Here is a 22,226-nt window from a genome sequence, read left to right as displayed (position 1 = left end):
AAGACAATCATGGCAGAAACAAACATGACAAAAAAATAAAAATCTATGGTTTGAAATATACTGCAACACTATTTTGTGATTATTAACTGTCCCATTAAGGTTAACATTTCTATTAATTTCATGGTGTTCATTCAAATTCAGTGTGCACCACTGGGTATAGTTTTATTTATTTAATATGTTTTATTGCACTAAATGTGGCTCATTGTCACCATAACAGAAGCAATTCAGTGCAGATAACGGAGTTGTAAAAGCATTAGCTGATAAGCTGTGTTATAAAATCTGACAATAACAAGACCGTCACCAGCTCTTTTCTTTCAGGAATATAAAATAAATGCTACTAATTAAATGCAAATCCTGTTTCAGCCAGGTCAGAAATCTATTACTGACACATTTGTTAAATGTCAGGAAATTTTGTAAATTTGTAAATTCATGTTTTCTCATTTAGTCCTTTAAAAAAAAACTTTAAACCAAACAACAAAGTGCTGACATGAACATAATTTATTGTCAAAGAAAAGATAATTTATGATTATTGCACCCATTATCCCACTTCAGGTGTTTTATATCCTACATTATTTCTGTTACAATGTTCAAATAAAAGAAAATGATTCAGCTCATACAAAACTATAACTGATAACATTTTTTAAAGCAAGTTTTTTTCCATCTAAATTAAAGGCACATGTAAACATGACTTTGCAACTATTACATAGATGCGTACCCCTGTATGTAGTTTAACATTTCACCTTCTTTTTTTGTACATTTATTTCATATTCACCATCATAGAAGCAAAGACAAGCAAACCATTCCTGGTAATCTTTTAGTTAGTGTAGCGATTAAGTGTATTCCCTACATGCTGAATTTAGTGTGTAATATCTTAAGATTTATTCTTTCCAGGACAGAAAGTAGAGTTTTCCCTGTCCGTCACCACAAACCAGTTCAGTGGGTTTTTCAGGGTTCACCTCCAACTGCAGAACAGGACCTCCACACACAAACATCCCCACCTGGAGGAAGACAGAGAGACAGAGAGAGAGACAGAGAAAGGTAAGGGTTATTGAAAGACATTTTAAAATAATTTAAAAATGAAGGTGAAGGAATAAATGAGTCTGTGTGCTGCATAAGAAGAGAACAGAACTTTCAGAGTTCGCTGATTCGCTTTCTTGCCAAGAATTAGAGGAGAAGACTGATACCACTCTCAGCTGGTTAGCTTAGCTTAGCATAAAGACTGGAAACAGAGGGAAAGAGCTAGCCTGGCTTGTTTAATCAGTAGAAAATCCCAAGTGTAAAAATGACACTTGACCATTTTATGTGCCAGACTTTTTCTTGGTAGTTGGATTTTGTTGGACAGAGCCAGGCTAGCTGTTTTCAGTCTTTCTGCTGGCTTTAGCTTCATATTTAAACGTACAGATATGGGAGTGATATCGATCTTCTCGTCTAACTATCCACTAGAGAGCGAATAGGTGTATTTCCCAAAATGTCAAAGTGTTCTTTTTAAGACTCTGATGTACCTGTTTCTTGGTGTCTCTGTCCCACAGTTTCACCGTCCTGTCGTCAGAGGCTGAGATGATGGTGCGGTCAGTGAGTCTCAGCACGCGGATCCTGTCTTTGTGAGCCTGGGGATAAAACATCATCATTAAAAACAAAAGCCGTGGCTTAAAGCAACGGCCAATTATCTCCCTTTGCTTTTATTTCCTTATCATTATTTGCCCGATGGGAGGTGTTTTGCCAGAAAAAACACAGCTGCTGGTTATTGGCAGGCAGACGCTTTTTTAAATTGTGGTTACTTAAGATTTAACTTAAGGGCACTTTTACAGCTTGTCAGTTGAAAGTAGTGCTGAAACAATTAGTCGATTGGTCGACAATTAGTCTTTGGGTTTTGGACTGTTGGACGTCACCTTGGGCTTTAGGAAATTGTGATTGTATTTTTCACCATTTGTGACATTTTATGAACTAAATCAATGATGAGCAATGATCAAACAATGTTGCAGCCGTTGTTCATTATGCAAGCCAATTTTAGAATAATATATATATTATATTATTAGAATTATTGATGCATTAATTACTTTAAAGTGGAAAATACACTGCCGCCGCTGCGCTGCGGTATGGTGCCCCTAGCACCAATAGGAAGCGCTGCAGCACGTCAACAACTGTCTCTGCTCATCCACTGATCTACACCATAGACTGTATATGTATATATTATATATAGTCAATGATCTACACACACGAAAGACAGCGACTACAAGACGTGAGGACAGTGAGCCGGGATGTGGACCTACAAGCAGGGAGCGAGTGGAGTTTATTTATTTAACTTTTGCCTTGTAGATTCAGGCACAAGTGAAATAGTTAAAACTGCAATGAAAAGCAAGCAACAAACTAGTAAATAACGTCTGTAGTTGGGCCAACATTGAATTGAAGTACAAAACAGTTTTTTTCAAGGGCTGCAACGCTGGAAATAGGACAGTGGAGTGGTGAAGGGTCCAGCCGCTACCGGTGTGGGGGTTGTACATAGAAAATAATTGGGGCGGCTGTTTTGACGCGCGCCATTTGGCGGCAGTGTGTTTTGGCCTTAATGTTGCAGCTGGTAAAGGTGGGACCTTCTTATCTTTATCCTTAATGATCAGAATAGACATATAATGTAACAGAAAATGGGAAGATTCAAGTAAAGTACAAGTACAAAACTGTACTTAACCTTAACTTCCACCACTGCCTTTTATGAGAAACACCAAGTTGCAATACCTCACTAAAAACTATATGTAGAAAAGTTCATCAGCTGTAACTATAGTTTCCTCTTTCAAGCAAATGCTGTGTTTTTTTGCTAAATGTTATGTTATAAAAATATACACTAATCTCTTATGTTCTGTTTCAGAGTCAAGAGTCTCTTACAGGTTTTCTGCTGCTCCATGAGGAAAGCTCTGAAAGCTGGAGGAACCACATGTTGCCCTTCACGTCTCCACACACAACAAAGTCTGAAAGAAAATACAACACATTAGATAATCACACGATACACAAACAAATTACAAGCTGCCAGGTACAGAAGTTGCTGTAACTATGGTTATGCTTGAAGTAAGAGCTGCAGTGCAAACAGTATTGCTAGTAGATGTTAGTACCTTTGTCCACAGTTACAGCTGTTATCAGGCTCCCCTTCTTCTCCTCGTCGTCGGTCTGTAGGTTCATGGAGCTGAAAGCTGAATTGAGAGTACTTTTGGGGCCCATGGCAAACTGAAGAAAGAGAGGTCAGAGGCATCAGCATTTACTTACATTTGTAATTGAAATGTAGGGACTGCTTAGACAGACGAAAAGGAATTGTTCTTCTAACAAATTAATGTCACATTAATCTAAACTGGAATTTTTGTTTTAATGAAGGAATATTTTTCTGTAAAACAAAGTTTTTTGCCAGATTGTATATAACATATATATATTTTTTCTTTTCATGAAAAAATCAGAGAGCTATTATTTATATTTTTAGTGTTCTTAGATTATTAGTATTATTTAGAGAGCAGTTGGGCAAAACTCACAATGAAGCCAATGTGAACTTCTCCCTCTGATTCGCCCACCAGCCACATGCTTTTCTCGTCATTACGGATCATCCCCAAAACCCGGACATTTTGGCTCCAACTGCAATAAAGATAAATGCACAAGGAGCTTTAAGGTTGGTTTAATTTTTTGGGGCTTAAAAAAATAAAACCTCTCAGTGCATAAGAAACAAAACCCAATAGCACCATATCTAGAACTGAGCTTATGTCAATAGAAGCTGCATTAATGCAAACTTAAACATTAAATTTAAAATCTGTGTGTTTAGAAGGTGTGGTGCTGTAAATATTCATTCTGACCCAGGATGCAGGGCATTAAACGACCAATATTTATCAGTTTCAGATAACTAGAATTATCATTTAGGGCTAATGTAATCAGGAAAAGTAACAAATATCTGCAGCCAGGTTTGATTTAAAATACTAACAAAAAAATAATCAGCAATATCCTCGACCATAAATGGGTTTGATTTAATAAACATTCCTTTGTCTCAATTCAACAAATCACACAATAATGATGAAAAGTGACTTTTCTATAAAATTCATAACCTAATAATTAGCCTTGATCAACAACAATGATTCATTAAAACAACCTTGACCGATCCCTGAAAATCCTGGACAAAGATTTTGGTACGCACAGTTCAGTATATGTAGTGTTACCTAGTGGCTTTGTGGGTCCAATTGTTCTCATCATTTAGTGTGACGTCAAGTATTGTTCCAGTGTGTGTCACACCGATCAGGACTGTGCAGTAGCTGAGGCGGACCACTGGGTCCATCACTGTGTACGTGGTTACCTTCCTCAGGCTGTGAGAAACAGAAATACAGAGCAGCGCTGGTTAGTATGTACAATCAGACTCGTCACACCTTATTTGATGTCTCCATGTTTCTAAGACTCTATAGAAACAGCACTCTCGAAACCCCAATTGACCTCCATTTCATCATAACTATGGGCTGGGGGTTAATTCTGTATGACCCCAAAGTCACTAAACTGGATACTGGATCATTAACATCATTGCAACACTTAAAATAATTGTGCAATATTCTCTGTTTAATACTGCTGTGCAATATACTCTGTTTTCAGTTTAATTTATTGATATTTATTCATACTTCCATTACTGCTGTGCAATATCCACCATCTCATAATCATCTTAATAAGCTACACTTAACTTGACAGTACTCATTATTGCACTATTACTTATTACTTATATTATTACATTGCATTATACCGTACATACTCAACCTCTAAATCCACTTGGTACTTACACTTATTTTAGCTTTTAAACTTTATATCCACTTGGTACTTAAATTATCTTACCTGTATTATAGTGTATTATATTTTGATTTGCTTAGTACTTCTATTCCTGTGTGTATTGACGTGATAGTGAGCTGCTGTAACGAAAGAGTTTCCCCTCGGGGATCAATAACGTCTGATTTAATTAGCCTCATTGCAGTCTTAAAATGTTTTAATCCTGGTTCAACCATGTAAAGCACTTTGTAACTTTGTTTTGAAAAGTGCTGTATAAATAAAGTTTTTTTTTAATTTTTATCGTTATTATTATCATCATTATCGTCATTAGTGGCGCAGGGGAGGAAGGACATGTAGGCTGGGACAGACAGGTAGGGCTCTCTGTCACCCAAGTGGTGTAAGTAAATTTACTGTACTTAGGTACAGTTCCAAGGTACTTGTACTTTACATGAGTATTTTAATTTTATGCTACTTTATACTTCGACTCCCCTATATTTAGGTAAATATTACATTTATCTGACAGCTGTAGTTACTAGTTACTTTGCAGATTAGGATTTTAAAAACCTAGCAGATGCAATTTGAAGAATTTTGAAGAAAACCATATCAGGCGCAAATTATTACTCCAAGCAGAGTATTCTGTCTAGAGGGAATCGTCAAAATTGTGTCAAGCTAAACTGAGAATAAGCAGATTTGTTACTGTATTGTAACCCCAACCTGATATAGGCAGGCTAAGTAGCAGGGAACTGGTACACCATTAAAAAATACCTTGAGATAGTATCCTTCCATTTTTTTACTCCTGACAGTTGCTGATTTTATACACCTACAGAAACTGGCACAGCTGCTACAGGATTACAGGAATTGCACTATTATAGGAAATGTATAGGAGCTGCTTCAGATACCAGTTTGTATTTCCCGGAGGTTCAAATATCTGACTGCTCCAAATGAGAAGAGTCTGCAGGGGAGTTGTATCTGACGCGTCCTGCTAATGTGGCTTGCCATCCTGTATCAGTACTAATCTCTATCAATGTCATGGGATGCTCTGAGAGACAATGTTTTGATTTTGACACATTAATCAGATAATGTGTAATTCTCAAAGCACAGCTTATCACTGCTTTCAAATTACTGCAAATTTAAGGTATGAAAATAAAAGAAATTACTTTCTCATGTACATATTTTTTAAATATTTACCTTTAAAAACAGAGAGAAAGCCTTAACTTTGAGTTTGTATTTGCATTTTTCCCTTCCTTTTTGTCACCTGCAAATGAATGCTGTTATCAATAAAAGTGTATTTATTGTTTTATTCAGTTGCTTTCTTGTGTTGTTTCCCTAGGTCTTTATTGTAAAGGAGAATTTGTTCATAACTTCTGACTAAATAAGGTTTTAAATAAAAGATAACAAAATGGAGGATAGTGTAGGTCCCGTATGGTTGCTTAGTTGTGTGACTGTTTTGCTGTTGTTTACCTTGCGGTGGTGTGTTGTTGATTCCACACCAGCTTCCACACATCAACATCAAGTTTCATGTAGCTGACAGCAAACTGACTATCAGGCATGGAGCAGATCGCTGTGATGATGCTGTCTGAAGTCTGACACACACAAAACAGACACATCATGTGATTACACAAACACAAAAACACACATGTTGTGTCCAGTATACATCCCTTTTTTTGTGCATGTCTTCACCTGCTTGTGGCCGACCACAGTGTTGTGCTGCCATATCTCCAGCAAACCGTATTCATAACCAGCAAGAACCAAATCATCTATCTGAGAGAAGCACAGAGCTGTGACTGGGCCTCTCAGGCTGGGAGAGCCCTCTGAAAAGACAACACAGAGGTGAACTGGGAAAGTCTTCAAAAGAAAGGTCACACACCACATCAGGTGACTACTGTGACTAGTAATATATACAAGTGAAGGCAGGTTTCTCTCAGTTAGTGTGACACAACTATTTTGTTCCTAAAAATGGATGAGTAATTACGATTATTGAAGATTTCAATAATGAACAAAATATTTGGGGGGGGGCGCATGTCGCATGGTTGATTTTCCTACTGAAGTCTCTCTAAACTGTGTCCTTTTACTGTCCAGCCACTGTAGGCCAGAGGAGAGAAGAGCGGAGTTGCAGCCTGAAAGGAATATCTGAAGACACTACTGAGGGCTAAAAAATACTGCCAACTTCGTTATTCAGGTTAATATAATTCGTATTTTCATTCACAGTGAAATTCTCCCAAAGAGATAAAAAAAAAAAGCTGTAATTTAACATCAGTCAAAGACAAGACAGTAAAGCACAGAGGAAAGATGCATATACAACATTATCAGTTGTCAGAAAGTATAAAGTATCTATTAAGGAAACTAAACAAAATCTTTTTAAGTAGGGTTAGGGCATTACTGTTAAACAGTATGTTATCAATAATCTTGTTTTGGAGCAATGCATTACATGAATGCACACTGATGGAGTATCCACTGTGAACCATTTTCTTTCTTAATGGTATAGAGGCAGAATTACCTGTTGTCCATGTCCAGCATCGCAATGAGCAGTCTTCAGAAACAGTGAGGAATTCTGGGAGTCTTTCTTTGCGAACAACTCCACATATCGCACCGCTGTGACCCTGTAAGGTGCTGAAGTGCTCCACCTGTATGGAAAAATACATAATGTGAGAGAGGAGACAAAACAGAAAAATAAGTGAAAATAAGTGTCCACTCTTTTATTTTGGTTAAGAACCCTAAGGAAGTCATTTAGCTCTGCATCTAGACCAGAACTAAAGATGAGACCAAATAAAATTAAAAAATGTGAATGAAACTAAAAAGCATAAAAAAGACAAAAATGAAGTACATTAATATGACTATAAATATTAAACTACATTGGGGAAAACTCTTTAAAACCACTTCCCCATTTCATTTTGACCAACACACCTGTAGTGGTTTCCAGAGCTGCACTGTGCCATCATCAGACGCAGTGAAAACAGTCATTTCTTCTGGGTTCACTTCTTTGTTCTTGTCTTAAAAACAAAACATCAATTAAATATATATAAAAAAATATAAATAAAAGACTTGTTATATCGTACAATATGAAATAAAGAGGGAGAGACAAATACAAAGAGTGAATTTATGTGTGCGCTCATTTACCTGTAATTGGTAGGAGAGAGCAGTGGTGTATACGTTGCTTGTGTGCAGCAATGTGGCAGATTTCTGTGTTTGCTTCCCAGATCCAAACATGTAGCGCTCCCTCTGCACAGCCGGCCACCACATACTGTCCCTGCACACAGAAACACCAAACACCAAGTCAACACAGAAATCCTCTAATGAGGCTGAGGGTTGTTTTTTTTATATCCAAGTCTCAAGAGAGAAATCAAAGACAGCTCATACCAGAGTTTTCTCTGATAGGTAGATGTATAATTTGCTCACCAGACAGCAGACAGATGTAAGAGGACTCCTCCAGGAGATTTCTTGGAGACGCCGGCTCGCCTGCAGATCCCATAAACAAAGCCTCCCATCGTTTGAAGAGCTAATCTGGAACAGAAAAAGGAGGCTGATGAAGTTTATGGAAACACAATAATGCTGTAAATAACACAGTATAGTAATATGAATTGCTCATGTAGTAGCCCTGTAACTCAAGTTAGTTACATTTCTTTACGACACTTTTTTAAAAATGTATTTATTTTTTAAATGAAGATTTACCACACAGTCTGGAGTCCAAACACAGCATGTGATCCAGTCTCTGTGAGAGTGAGGGAGCGACTTAGAGAGAACAGCAGGAGACACACTCACATCCCACACCATCAGGGCCTGAAACACAGACACCTGTCAGTACTGCGTTACACTGACCAATCCTACACTCATTAATATCAGTGAGGGTAGGCTAAATAACAGCAACACCTCTCTGTATGACACAATACAGTTCAACAGCACCACAAGACTACATCCTTCAACTTGATCTTAAAGTTGAATTACCTCTTTTAAACCTGAACATTATAACCTTCATGAAAGGAGGATTTATTACAGGACTGCTGTATTACACGCCATTAGTTTGAGCTAGGTGTACCTAATAAACTGCCAACTGAGTGTTTATTGTGACATAGTACATTTGAGGGAAAATAATTAAAAACACAGTTGATCAATGAAATAACCATTGATACAAAAAATCATAAAAATCCAATATCCCCATAAAGCAGTGCTGCTAATTGATTTGCAACATTGCCTAATACACTCAGTGATATCATATATTGTGTCACATTGTCCAGCCCTACAGCCAGCATAAGAAAAAACCCTGCACAAATGTCCATGTGCAGCAAATGTTTTGTATTAATACAGTCAGTGTTTGTGTCAAACCCAAGATTCAGATTTCGTCACAACACTACAGCACAAACGCATGTACCTGATCTTTTCCACCAGACAGCAGCTGTCCACCATCAGGGCTGAAAGCCAGACAGGTGACTCCTCCGCTGTGGCCCCTCAGAAATGCATGAGGCTCAACGTATGTGTCGAGGGCCAGATTGCTCAACAACCACAGAACAATGGTAAAGTCATCTAATTCAAACGGAAATACAGAAGGGAAAATAACACAACAGTTATTAATAGAAAGTGTGACGTTGAAAAGCACCTATTACCTGATAAATATATTTTGTTGCCTTGGAAACCATTATAACATTTATTTCTCTGAAGTTTAAGGACTTTTCTGTAAAACACTAGGTCTTGTTTTTACTTTACCATCAGCAACACTTACCTGAAGCTGTAGCCAGGTATGTGGAGTTTTGTGCTAATGCCAGGATGGTGCCTAGTTGCACACCAAACATTCCCAACATTGTCAGGCCTCCCAGCATTCCTTCCTCTCCTTCTGCTCTCTTCCAGACCCTCAGACGTTTGTCACTTCCTCCGGACACCAGCAGCTCAGGTTCGGTCTGCTCTGCGTCCGGAACGACCCACAGCAGGCACAGTATGGACACATCAAGGTTCCTGGAAGCCCAAATCTTCTCACCTATGATCAACATAAAAACAGTTATGGTCACTCAGTTATAGTGATCTTCATTTTGTGCAACATTTATACAGGGTGGAGGGAGATAGGAGTGTTAGGAAAGAAATAAGAGGAGGTGACTTGAATTAAAGGTCAGTTGGGTTCAAGATTCAAGTGCATGCTCTTGCATCAGTCACTACAATATATACAGTATTTTAGGCTTTGTTACTACTGTATCAGATTTATATCGTTGATATATTGTCTATATTACTAGTCTTGTTTTTTAGTACATCACTCATAGTTGATTTTATTAATATATTATCCATCTATTATCTATTCATCTTCCTCTTTGGGCAAAAAAGGAAATAAGCAAAGTTTCTTTATAAAGCACCCCTTCCAGAGCAGATGTCTTTAAGTACTTCACAATAAAAGGCACAAGACAGACAGACAATACAGACACAATATGAGAGTAAGAAAAAAAGGCGGAAAGCTGCAAAAACTCATAAACATATCAGTCTAGCTTAAATCAAAGCAGCTTTTCTTTCAGTCTGTTAAATTTTAAAATGTTTATGTTGCAGAATAATTATGTGATTGTAGCTATATACACAAAAACTCCTGTAAACATTGAAATTACAAGGGTATATGATAGAATTTGAAGAATTTGAAGCTAATTCTTCTCATCTTTCTTTTAGGCGTCAGCTGAGTATGTGTATTTGTTCAGTCAGATTACCGTCTTCCAGTGATTTAATCTAGTAAATATGATTTTTTTTTTACATTCCTAGCACATAAACACACCTGAGTCAAGACTGAAGAGTTTGATGCCGTCACCATGGTATCCCACAGCAGCATAGTCTCCATTAACAGCCACACACAGAGCAGCAGGCTCAGAGGTTACAGACTTCCGTTTCTTCGGAGGAGACTTCAGCTCGCACTAAAAGACCAAATGACAGGATCGATTTGGAGAGAAACTTGTGGGGTAAAAAACTAAACATTTTTCAACAAATGGCAGCTGTCTTTTTTCAATTATGCTCTAACTATTCATTTACACATAGACCATGGCGTGAAAGATAGCTGAAATGGATGAAGCAAGGCAACATGACGTTAACACTTATACACAAGATAAATAAGGAACTTACTTCATCACTTTTTAATGCAGTGACCGAACGTCCAAGTCCACCTGACCAGAGCTGGAGCTGTTTTACAGAAGAACAAGAAGACACAGAAAAAGGAGGCTATTAATTTCAAAATAAGTGAAAAGGTCCAGGTGCACTTGTCCTGCATTGAATTTCAGTTGGAAGGACTGCAATGTGTTTGTTTTCCCAAAGCAAATTCATAAAAAAGGAACCATTCTAGTGTTCAAAAGCAAATAAATCTCCTAATGTCTTAAACATTTTTGTAACTTGTATTTAAAACTAATGTACTGACAAAACTCTCTTTTTTCTGAATGTGTTTTTTTTGATAAGCAACTAATCGTAATTTGTTTGTTTGTTTTTGGTTAAATAGTGATTAAGTCAGTAGTGGAGTAATTATATTATTATAATCCAGCCACTCTGGCCTGCAGAGTTAAGTTTAATTTCTCTGATAAAAGTTCAATATGTACAGGCACTGACGCCTCACCGTGTGATCAGAGCCGGCACTCAGCAGCATGCTCCCTTCATCCAGGAAGGTGAGGGCCTCTGTGGCTCCGAAGTGAGCCTGGAAACATCCCACACAGGTGGAGGTGGGCACTGACCACACCCTGACCTCTCCAGACACAGAGCCAGAGCAGAGAATGGAGGAGGAGGGAGAGAAGGAGAGACTGCGCACTGAACACTGGTGACCGGACAGGGACTGAGGGAACAGGCAGAAGAGAAATAGTGGTTATATTTAAAACGTTCTTCTTCCTTGTCAAAACCTGGCGCCTACATTACCCACAATGCAACTCGACCACCAACAGATCAGTTGGAGATTCGGGTGTGTTATGCTAATAGCGGCTAATGTGGCCTTGAGCCGCGAGCCTCAAACAGAGATGAGGAGTGGGCTACGGATGTCGGGTAAGCTCACTTCTTTCTAACGCTACACTCCCAGATGTTTTTCATTTCCAAACTTGTAGTGTTCAGCTCCAACCGACGCTGACTCAAGTGACATCACATGAGGCAATTATCAGATTTTACACAGCTCCCTCTGGAGGCACAAAATGCTTTATACAATACAACATTGTTCACATGTGCAGTGGTATTCCCAAAGACCTGTAAACAGATGTGTAAAATTGCTGGAGTTCCTCTTTAAAGTGTCAATCCTATAAATCTTCTTTTTATTATCTTTCGTTACAAAAATTATGACTTTTAATTTGAAAGAGTGAGCATTAAGCTGACTTTAGCTCCTTATATGACCATTTCTTTGGCCTGTCCTCATGATAACTCACCGTTAGAGTTTTATTCTGGAGCCAGTTCCACACAATCACGTTCCCATTCCAGCAACCAGCAGCCAGCAAGTGACCCTCGGGGTCAAAGGTCACACAGTTCAAAGGGCTGGAGCTGGGCAGGGCCGCTACCTCATGACCTTTAGTAGAGGACCACACCTGAAAAGCAGAAAAACATTCAGTCAGCATAATTAAGGATGGATAACATTGACTGTTAAAGTGACGTGTACAATTTCATAATAGTTGACAGCATCATTTGATAGCAGTGAATTCTATTTTAGATATTTAGATCCCCATTAGCTGGAACAAAGTGGTTTCTAGTCTTCCTGGGACACATAAAATAAAAAATAACAGCTATTTAAAATCTCACAGAATAAATGGACAAAGAAAAGGCAGAAAAAAGAAACACCAACACCAGAAAACAAGCAACTGATTTCGCAAACCAAAGTCTAATGTGATTTGTTTGACTAACTTTCAGCATGAAGTCCAGAGACACAGTTGCAAGGTGCTTCCTGTCTGCAGTGATATCACTTGCTGTTATCGCATTAGTGTGGGCATCAATAAGAGTAGTCCTGCAAGGAGAAGAAACATGAGTCAGTTATTTCAAAGATCATTAACCTACGCTACATCTGAAGAAAAAACAGAATCCAACAGGATTAGGGGATTCGTACAGGTATTTTGTACATTTTCCTTCCAAACCTCCTCTCACCTGCAGCCATGCTCGATGTCCCAGATCTCTATTCGTCCATCAAAGGAGGTGGTGGCAAGACGTCCATCCTTAAGGAAGACACAGCTTGAGATGCCATCACAGCTGCTCACCAGCGATTTCACTTCCTGTTCACAGCCAGGAGAGAGTAGATTTGACATTTTTGTAGATTTTTTTCTCAGCATGTTTGACAACTGAACAGTAATGTTTCTCAAACATACAACACAGCATATTTACAGATATTGTGTTTACATGCACTACAATCAATTTCTGCAGGAATCAGATTTTTTAAACATCATGTATACATGAAACCTGATTTCCGTAATCGGGGTGGGGATTAGAGAAACCCAATTTTCCCAGCTAGATTTCTCTAGAAATCTAATTACTGACCTGCTGCATTTACACATGGACTGGATGGATTTTACAGTGACCAGGTTACAACAGTGCATGTAAATGTACTGTCAGATTTTCCGTGCAACCTGATTTCTTGTGTGCATGTAGATGTACTGACTGTGAACTGAAAATGAATAATGTGTGAAGTGTACAAATGGTCAGGAATGCTACTCATTTGCTAAATAGAAACCATGAATACAAACCCAGTAAATCTATAAGGCCACAGAATGTGTGACATGATGAAGAAGTGAGATGATGAAGAACACACCGAAGGGAGGCAAAAGAAAAGTACATTTTTACTGGAAAATTTGTTTATACCTGTCCAGTCTGTGTGTTGATGAAATGCAGCATTCCCTGTCCAGTACCAACCACCATCAGCTCTCCATCCAAGCTCACAACTAAACAGGTCGGTTCAGAGGAGAAGGTCGACACCAGCTCACTGCGATGAAACACACAAGACCATCGTCACATTTCTATATATCAATATTGAATTAATCACAATCGCAAAAATACAAGGTTAAAAAGACAAAAAAAAGGATACAAGCTGAAGATATGTTACATCTGAATGAAAACAAAAATAAGCTGATGACTTAAAGTTCTCCAAATTCATTCTCAATGACAAAGAGTGGATTTAACAGTTCTAACACTTCTAACCAGCTTGCAGACAACCTGCTTACCTGGTCTCCCGAAGAATCTGATGGTCATTGTTTAGCCACTCAACTACCCGGAGCCCTCCTTTTCCCACCAGGCCTTGTGCCCAGGTGTGAGCAGAGGTCTCAGGAGGTTCGTTGAGGGCTTGCTGAATGCAAAGAGCCGGCCAGGAGGAGAGCAGGGGGGCGTGACGCTGCAGGAAACTCCGGCACTCTTCTAGACGACCCTGGAAGCCAACTGAGAGCACAAAGAGTAACTTGTATGAGGAAGGAATAAAACACACTTGGCAGAGATATGTGTGCGTTATGTATTTTAAGCACTTACATGAGGGTGCAGACTTATGCTTGTCATCTACAGGAAAGCAAAGTTTCACAAACGTTAGGATTTTTTGTTTAGCCATCATTTATCGAGGGGAGGTTTGCTGAGTAAACCTGCCCTTCAGTCAGGTGCACATAAGAAAACATGTGAAGGATTAAAGGCAGAACCATCTAAAAAGCAGCAGCCAAACTATCACAAGGTGTTACCACAATCATCATACAGAATCATCATGCATACTCACCATAAGAGCTGTAGGTCTCCAGGAGGTGGTGCAGGAGGCCGTGGCGCACATTAGCATACAGGAAGTAGTAGCTGGAGAGTAGGGAATGAAGCGCCTCCAGCTGGCCACTTTGAATCTGACCAAAGCCAAATAAAAGGCAGCCAGGAGTTAAAATCTACAATAAATATCAAGAGTAACTGTGGTTCTCTGGAGGATGTTTTTGACCAGGATGTAGAAAATGTCTCTGTACAAGCCAGTTGTTCGGACTAAGCATTTCGTCTAGCCCTAACTACTATTCAAACACAATCAAGAGCTTGACAAACACACTGTTTTAATTTGATTTCATTGCATGGTTTAAAAAACGTCCAACAATTTTTTTGCACACCATAAAGTCGTAATGACAGGCGTGTAGAACCACCTGGAGACTTATGTAGTTTGTACATGTTGTATAGCTTTTATGTTATAAGTGGTGGTGAATGAAGATGACTAACCAGGTTGGAAGGCAGGTGCATGACAGAGTTGGCCTCACAGTGAAGGAAGTTATCTGCGCCCTGCGGGTCGGCTAGTGCCCATAGATGAGCTGTATACAGAGACAGTATAGTGATACAAGACTAATTAAAATATACAGTGACTTATACTTGCTTATACTGTATTAAAACAGACTGTGTGTACTTTACCTGCCAGTACGAGGTGAGCTCTGGTTCTGTCACTTTCTGTTGGGAGGAGAAAGTCTTCAAAGGCCTTCCTCACCTCCGGATTGGTTAGAGCCAGCAGGTCGTCAGTGTCGTGGCAATGAGACGGACCAATCAGACTGCAGATAAGGATCCAAATACGTTTACTATCTCTTCCTCCTTTAGGATTGTTGTGTATAATCTACCCACCTCAGTATACTATATCTAAACAAACAGTTTTCTCCAAAATGTGTGTTCCCTTTAACATGGAGGAAATATAAAAGCACACAATCAGTATAAACCCTTTTGGTTGTCAAAACGGTGATCAAATATTAATCTGTTTACTGTATTCAATTTTAGTGAAAAGAGCAATATGTATTGAAAAAAAACCTGAAATCCTAAAGTAAAACAAACTAACATTACTGTAAATTATAGTGCAAGAGAGTAAAGATAAAAACAGACCTTTGCTACACTTACTTTGAGATTTTATCATTTTATCAGCTTGTCAGAGATGAATTTTGACAAGCAACCAAAGTCAACTGGGGGAGATTGTTGTCCCAGATAATGAGATAATAAGATTTTTCCCAGTGGTGGATTTTTCAAAAATCGCATATATTCACATTCATACCTTTGTATACTCTGCACTATGCGGGTGAACATTGCCATGGGAATGCGTCCTTTGGGCTTCCTGGACAAATGCCTTACTTGCTGCCATGTGACCTGTCCGTCGCGTGAGGATAGGTCATTGCATGTGTTTAGTACAGAGTACAAGTCTCTCTCCCTCAGACCTGTCGATCAAGAGGAGAAAATGTTGAGGCAACCAAAGACAATTAAGCAAATTACCGCTTTGGTTATAACATCCCTTTAAATATTCTAGCACTCGCTGTATTGGACTTCCTACCAATTAACCCAATGTAGCACTCCATAAAAGGTTAAAAAATAACGCTAAAAACTTGACTCATCTTACCAGTGGTGCTGACAGTGAGTGCCGCCAGGGCCCAGCGGAGTCCCAGCATGCCTCTGTACTGCGAGCAGAGTCTGTCCAGGCTGTGGTGCACCAACTGACTCAGAGACTGAGGCAAGCCCTGGAGGCTCTCCTTCAACTAAGACACAAAGACATAGAAGAATACTGCAACAATATACTGTACATTCAAAAATAAACTGAAATCTTCCTTTCATCAATCATTATGTCAGCAGCTGTCATGTACTGTACATTGTATCCTTTTTAGCCATGCTAGCGGAAACGTCAGTCTGCCAGTGTGTCGGCTGGATCGGGCCACCACTTTGGTCCAGACTGAAATAACTCAACAAGTATTGGAAAGATTGCCATGAAATTTGCTACTGATATTAAAGGTCCCTAAAGGATTAATTATGAGGACTGTGGTGATCCTGTGACGTTTCTTCTAGCGCCACCAGCAGGTCAAAGTTTACTTGACCTGCATGAGGTTGACATTTTAGTTTTTATTTAAATATCTTTCATTTCATTATCAGGTCAAAATTTTATTTTGTCCAATACTCTGGTTTATGATCAAATACATGCAAAACTAATGGCATTCACATAAGCCTCACTTGTACTTTTTAAAAAGATTTTATTTAGATTACCCAATATATACAATCTACATCATATACACTTCCCACATCAACAAAACAAAGACCCACAATCATAATGAAAAAGCAAAACAAGACAGGAAAACAAAACAACCTCAGTATCTTCATAGTAAGTACATGAACATTAACATACGTCATATATAAGTCTTCAAATACAGTTCATCTGTATTGAGTGCACCATCTTTCAGCCTCAGCTGTACTTTATATGTAGTGCTGATTAGCAAATGTTAGCATGCTCACACACTATACCTGCTAAACATCATCATAGCATGCTGATGTGAGCATTTAGCTCAAGTATTGTCTCACAGAGTCGCTAGCATGGCTTAGTCTTGTTTTAATATTGTCAGAAACATTTTATATGTACCTTATCAAAGGAGGCAAAGTTCCTCAGGTCTTCACAGGCCAGGTGCAGGTAGAGAGGACTCCCTGCTCCCTTCTTCATTACCAGCGTCTGGAGCTGGACAAGCAGACACACCATAGTTTTAGGAAAAAATAACAAAGAAAACATTAACTACACGTTGATTATACTCTGTAGGGAAAACTCCAGAATTTGGAGACTCACAAAAAATGTGAACACTGCTAGTCTACAGTGCAAAACATATAACAAGAACCTGGTTGTTGAATGCAGAGTCACTGAGTTTCTTCCCGAAGGTGTCCAGTCCCTTCTGAACTATCTCCTTCCGGTCCGGCATGGTAAGCTGTCCCAGGGCAAACAGGACAGTGCTTCTTTTCTTGGCCAGGGTTTGTAGCAGTGCTGCTTTGGATGTGATGCTCACTACCAAACAAACACCCTGACAAGAAAAAGAGAATCTGAGTTTTACTGTAGCAGACCAATGCCTATAAATTCAACCACTAATCCCTAATACATATACATGGAGAGATGGAGGTAAAAATTCAGATAGTATTTCTTTTGTCCTACAACCAAACCATGTGAACTTATAAAGATCAACGTTTCGGCAGTTTGAAGAAATGTCGATCTTACTGAGTTGAAATAAATTCATCTTTATGTCCGCAAGCCAGCACCTCACAAGAATGGGTGTGCGTTTTCCCTCAATTTTCTAACCAGTGTAACGGACCTGTGGAAGCTGCTGTGGTATCCAATCAGAGCTGAGCTGACCTCTGCCATCTCGGACAAGATCCACCCCATCAACCAGCAGCACAAGAGGTTTTTTCTTCTTCATGTCACTCAAACTGGAGTGAAATTCTGACAGCAAATCTCTGTGATCAAAAATAATTAAAGGAAAGGCAACAGCTGTTAGTGCGTATACAATATGACGTACCTGTAAATCTATTTTAAGGACAATTCACAATCTACCTACTTGTAAGAATGGGGAAGAGGTGATTCCTCCTCAGTATCTTTCATCTTCCTCAAGCACTGAACGAGGCATCGAAGCAGGTTTTCCACACAGCGTGCTGATTGGCTGGCAGCTGTAGAGTAGGAGATGACATCACAGACAAGCTTTGTCCTGGACTTAACTCCAGTCCTGAGGGTGTCTGCTAGAGCAGCCTGTGTGGAGAGAGATACATATAGGTAGTAATGTTACCCATGTAGAGAATTTACACTCAGTTGCCAGTTTATTAGGTACACCTAGCTAAAACTAGTGAAGTCTAATACAACAGTCCTGTAATAAATCCTACATTTAAGGGAGGTTTAAGGTTATGATGTTTTTGTTGAAACTGTTTTAGAGACGTGCTGATTCAAATTTATGATGATTTTTGAGGATTTAGTTTGTGGTGCTTAACGGATTAGTTGATCAACAGAAAATTCATCAGTAACTGTTTAGATAATCGAGTAACTCTTCAAATTCTAAATTTTCTAATCAAATTTTTCAAGCAAAAATGCTAAAAATCCAGCTTCTCCAATGTGAGGATTTGCAATGTTTTTTGGCTTAATATCACTGTAAACTAAATCTTTGGCTTATGGACTCTTGGTTGGACAAAATAAGACATTTCAAGATGTCATCTTGGGTTCTGAGAAATTGTAACAGGCAGTTTTTTTAACAAGTTCCTGACATTTCATAAAACAAACAATTAATCAGTTAATCCAGAAAATAATTGAAAGATGAATTAATAATGAAAGTAATCGTTAGTTGCAGCCATATATGAAACCATGCAGAACTTCACTGCATGTCAAATCAAACTCCACCATGTTCAAAAACACAACAACACATCTAACAGCTAATCTTGAGAGTTGAATGAAAAAAAAATAATTTAATCGGAGTAATGATAATCAGGCATGTCAGTGTCTCTCCTACATTTGGAGCTTTTGAAGAACAAGCAAGCCTTCATGTGGTGTTTCCTTTATTTTGTCCAAACTCCTATACGGATCCAGCTGTATACATGTAATCAACATGTTAAAATTCCTGAAGAATAGAATAAAATTCCTTTAAGAAATTTACCATGAAGACAGTTTTGCCCTCGCCAGGTCCTCCCTCCACCACCATCATCCCTCCTTTGGTCTGGACCTGCTCCACGGTCTCGAAGGCCCCGAACAGCAGCTTTGCCCTGCCGAAGAACTGCCTCTGCAGCGCCCCCTGGTGCACCTCCTGCTCAGTCACATCGGACACAGCCTCTGCCCCGTCATCCTCCTGCCAGATGCAGAATAATGAGGTGTTTATTTGTCATCTACTGTTTGTAAAGTTTGTAACTTTAGTGGTTTCACACAGCGGTAGAAAGAGTATTTCTATCTTAGGGTATTTTATACTTCTACTCCACTACATTTTAGAGGGAAATATTGTATTTTTTATTCCACTACTTTTCAGATTAATATTTTACATACAAAGCATATAGACTTGTTGGACCAGTTTATAAAAGATACATTATTATAGATTAAACTACCCAACAGTATTTGAAGAAGTTAAAATTGTTCCACCTCGACAAACTACAAAATTTAATTTGTTACATATATTACATATTTATACATAATTAATAATGATCCAATACTATCATAATACAACACTGACCTGGGCCATTCTGCATAATAAGTACTTTTACTTTTGATACATAAAGTACGTAAAGTACATTTTGTTGTTAATACTTTTACTTTAGTAAATTTTGAAAGCAGGACTTGTTATGGAGTATTTTTGTAGTGTGGTATTGCTACTTTTTCTTAAGTAAATGATTTGATAACTTCTACCACCACTGGTTTCACATAGCTATGTTTGGTTAATGAGAAGTTTGGAAATGAAATTGATTGAATTGTCAGAGTAACTAACTTCCACAAACTGCTTTACTACAGCCATCCACAGGTCTTCCAACACGGCCTTGCCAAAGTCCTCCAGGTTTTTCAGATATGGGTTTCCCTCCACAACGCCTCCCCACTCACATGGGTAACTATGACAGAAAAAACAGACAAGTAGGCTCAACTAATTAATTTCAGTGGTTTAATTTCAGAATGCTAGTTTTTTAAGAATATTGTACTTCACCAGTCAATACTGAAAAACACAGATTAGGTCTAACAAATACTTTTCAAATAAAAGTCTGAGTAGTACCGTAAAAGTAATCGTGAACTATTGTTTTAGTACCACAACTTCAGTGCCGTAAGGATATGACCAAGATGACTCACTTTTCAGTGACCTTGACTTCACTGGCCCGGATCCTTCTTTTCAGAGAGGCCATTTTAGACTCGGCCTCCTTTGATTCAGGAACAAAGTCAGATCTCCAAGCCACCGGAACTGATCTGAAAAACAACGGAGGAAAATGAAATTCAAACATTAAATGGTTTTCAAGCAAACTGTGTAGTATTACAGCATTGAAACCGACTTAATAGAATCACAAATATTATACACAAAAACATCTACATCCTATGCCATTTTTAAAATGAATTGGAAGGAGTTAGTAATTCATTAAAGTGACTAATTTATTCACACTTAAAGAGTATAAAAAGTTTAGACAAACTGTCACATGTGAATGTCAGCATGGATTGCATACTTGGTGATGTTTGGATCTCTGAAGTAGCAGAACATTCGCTGGTGTGCTGTGTCGGGGTAAAGAGCCTGGAACTGACGGATCTCCATCTCTGTGATGGACAGGCCTGCAGGGGCCGACGCCAGCTGCAAACAAACAACGCAATTATGGTTCTTTCAATATTTTAATGAATATTTTAAATTAAAATTCACATTTAAGAACAGACACCATTCTCTTTCACTTTAAAGTATTAAAAGTAGTTTGATTTTTCATGCCCTATATCACAAACTCACCAAAATATTTCTACAAAGGTCTGATTGGCCTGTTGATCACTAACAATAACATAATAGTTACTTCACCAGTCGATGACATTTCTACCTTTAAATAATAATTTTCAGTTTCTGAATGCTACTTGTGTTTCAGGATAATTATTGCACCATTTTCTCTCATTTTTAAATGATCTATGATGCAACAGGTGACTAGTTTCACAACACATTTCAGCAACAAAGGCTAACAAGCCAGAGACTGCATTAGGAGACTTACATTGAACAAATTTAAATCCTACAGGTTGCAGGTAGAAATCAGTAAATATCAGATTATTTAATGTCCCTTCAAGATTGTGATTAGTTCATTTTTCTTATGTAAGATGCGAAGAATCAAATTTAAAAAAGGGACATTGTCAGTCTCTTTTCAGAAATCATGACCGGGTTCCTCAAGATAATCCACAGATTTGTTGTTTCAGTTTCATGTAGGAACAATTTTCTTTCTACCAGTTCCTACATAAAACTGCTCACAACAAATCTGTGGATTGTCTTGAGTAACCGGGTCATAATTTCTGGAAAGAGACATTTCTGTTGAGTTTTTCGCTTTGAGCGCCAGAAGCCGAGTGCCATTTAGTCCCATTAAATTAAAAAATGCAGACATTTCTACAGCCGATATCTCCTAAACTCAGCAACTCACACCAAAACAATGTAGATGGATAGATAGCACTACAGGTAAGAGGAAAAATATGTATTTTTGATTTTGGGGTTAACTGTCCCTTTAAGGCTCATAACTGTAAAAATGAACCCTCATGGGAAAATAGTGCAGTATGAGGAGTTCTCTTTGAATCATTTTCTGTTTGTTCTGCACTTGCCTGGAGAATTAAAGTGAGCCAATTTTAATCCCAATCTAAATAAAATAGGTTCTTGCCCTGAATAAAGCATCAGTACTTCACTTATATATTCAAGTAGCTCTGAGCACATTGTGTACACAGCTCTACTTATTCATTCTTTAATTTTATTTCATAATATGTCTTACCCAGCTGTACTGCGGCAGGTCAGGGAGGACAGGTTTGGGAGGCACCAAGCCGTACCTCTCCCCAAGGATTCCTACCATCATTTGGCTGCGACACACCTCTGACAGGCACAGCTCAGTGGCCCGCCCCGACTCCTCCTCTGTCACACCCCAACGCAGCTCCACCTCCTGCAGGTAGAGGCAGTGTGACGCAGCACGACGCCGGAGTTCTGGGAACACACTCCACACCAAGATGTCGCGCTCAGCGTGCATGTCTCTGAAGGTGGAGGAGATAAACACACGTATACCTCGCCACCTGAGGAGAGAGGTAGGAGTTCAACATTAAACATAAAATTAGAAAACTGCCC

General features: G+C 38.7%; 1 protein-coding gene across 2 annotated transcripts in view; it reads right to left on the bottom strand.

Moving 5' to 3' along the window:
* Positions 1-480: 480 nt before the first annotated feature.
* Positions 481-22,226, bottom strand: part of tep1 (telomerase-associated protein 1) — a 33,214-nt gene continuing 11,468 nt past the window's right edge. For both annotated transcript variants that reach the window (XM_044220729.1, XM_044220730.1), the window contains 38 exons: positions 21,883-22,174; positions 20,608-20,729; positions 20,243-20,356; positions 19,893-20,010; positions 19,077-19,265; positions 17,997-18,184; positions 17,754-17,895; positions 17,289-17,468; positions 17,042-17,134; positions 16,037-16,172; positions 15,698-15,857; positions 15,076-15,209; positions 14,890-14,978; positions 14,420-14,534; positions 14,185-14,211; positions 13,887-14,097; positions 13,528-13,648; positions 12,820-12,944; positions 12,583-12,682; positions 12,114-12,269; positions 11,327-11,539; positions 10,846-10,902; positions 10,505-10,640; positions 9,482-9,733; positions 9,134-9,285; positions 8,437-8,544; positions 8,164-8,268; positions 7,885-8,014; positions 7,672-7,757; positions 7,265-7,391; positions 6,448-6,578; positions 6,229-6,350; positions 4,182-4,325; positions 3,510-3,609; positions 3,102-3,213; positions 2,878-2,960; positions 1,503-1,607; positions 481-998 (listed from right to left, as the gene is read on the bottom strand). In XM_044220729.1, coding sequence (XP_044076664.1) covers positions 879-998; positions 1,503-1,607; positions 2,878-2,960; positions 3,102-3,213; positions 3,510-3,609; positions 4,182-4,325; positions 6,229-6,350; positions 6,448-6,578; positions 7,265-7,391; positions 7,672-7,757; positions 7,885-8,014; positions 8,164-8,268; positions 8,437-8,544; positions 9,134-9,285; positions 9,482-9,733; positions 10,505-10,640; positions 10,846-10,902; positions 11,327-11,539; positions 12,114-12,269; positions 12,583-12,682; positions 12,820-12,944; positions 13,528-13,648; positions 13,887-14,097; positions 14,185-14,211; positions 14,420-14,534; positions 14,890-14,978; positions 15,076-15,209; positions 15,698-15,857; positions 16,037-16,172; positions 17,042-17,134; positions 17,289-17,468; positions 17,754-17,895; positions 17,997-18,184; positions 19,077-19,265; positions 19,893-20,010; positions 20,243-20,356; positions 20,608-20,729; positions 21,883-22,174 — 5,095 coding nt within the window. In that variant the 3' untranslated portion in view covers positions 481-878. The remainder of the gene's footprint in view (positions 999-1,502; positions 1,608-2,877; positions 2,961-3,101; positions 3,214-3,509; positions 3,610-4,181; positions 4,326-6,228; positions 6,351-6,447; positions 6,579-7,264; positions 7,392-7,671; positions 7,758-7,884; positions 8,015-8,163; positions 8,269-8,436; positions 8,545-9,133; positions 9,286-9,481; positions 9,734-10,504; positions 10,641-10,845; positions 10,903-11,326; positions 11,540-12,113; positions 12,270-12,582; positions 12,683-12,819; positions 12,945-13,527; positions 13,649-13,886; positions 14,098-14,184; positions 14,212-14,419; positions 14,535-14,889; positions 14,979-15,075; positions 15,210-15,697; positions 15,858-16,036; positions 16,173-17,041; positions 17,135-17,288; positions 17,469-17,753; positions 17,896-17,996; positions 18,185-19,076; positions 19,266-19,892; positions 20,011-20,242; positions 20,357-20,607; positions 20,730-21,882; positions 22,175-22,226) is intronic.

Source organism: Siniperca chuatsi, linkage group LG13 (genome assembly GCF_020085105.1).
Source record: "Siniperca chuatsi isolate FFG_IHB_CAS linkage group LG13, ASM2008510v1, whole genome shotgun sequence".
Taxonomy (NCBI): domain Eukaryota; kingdom Metazoa; phylum Chordata; class Actinopteri; order Centrarchiformes; family Sinipercidae; genus Siniperca; species Siniperca chuatsi.
The sequence above is the reverse complement of the archived record's forward strand: the minus strand, read 5'-3'. Positions and strand labels throughout refer to the sequence as shown.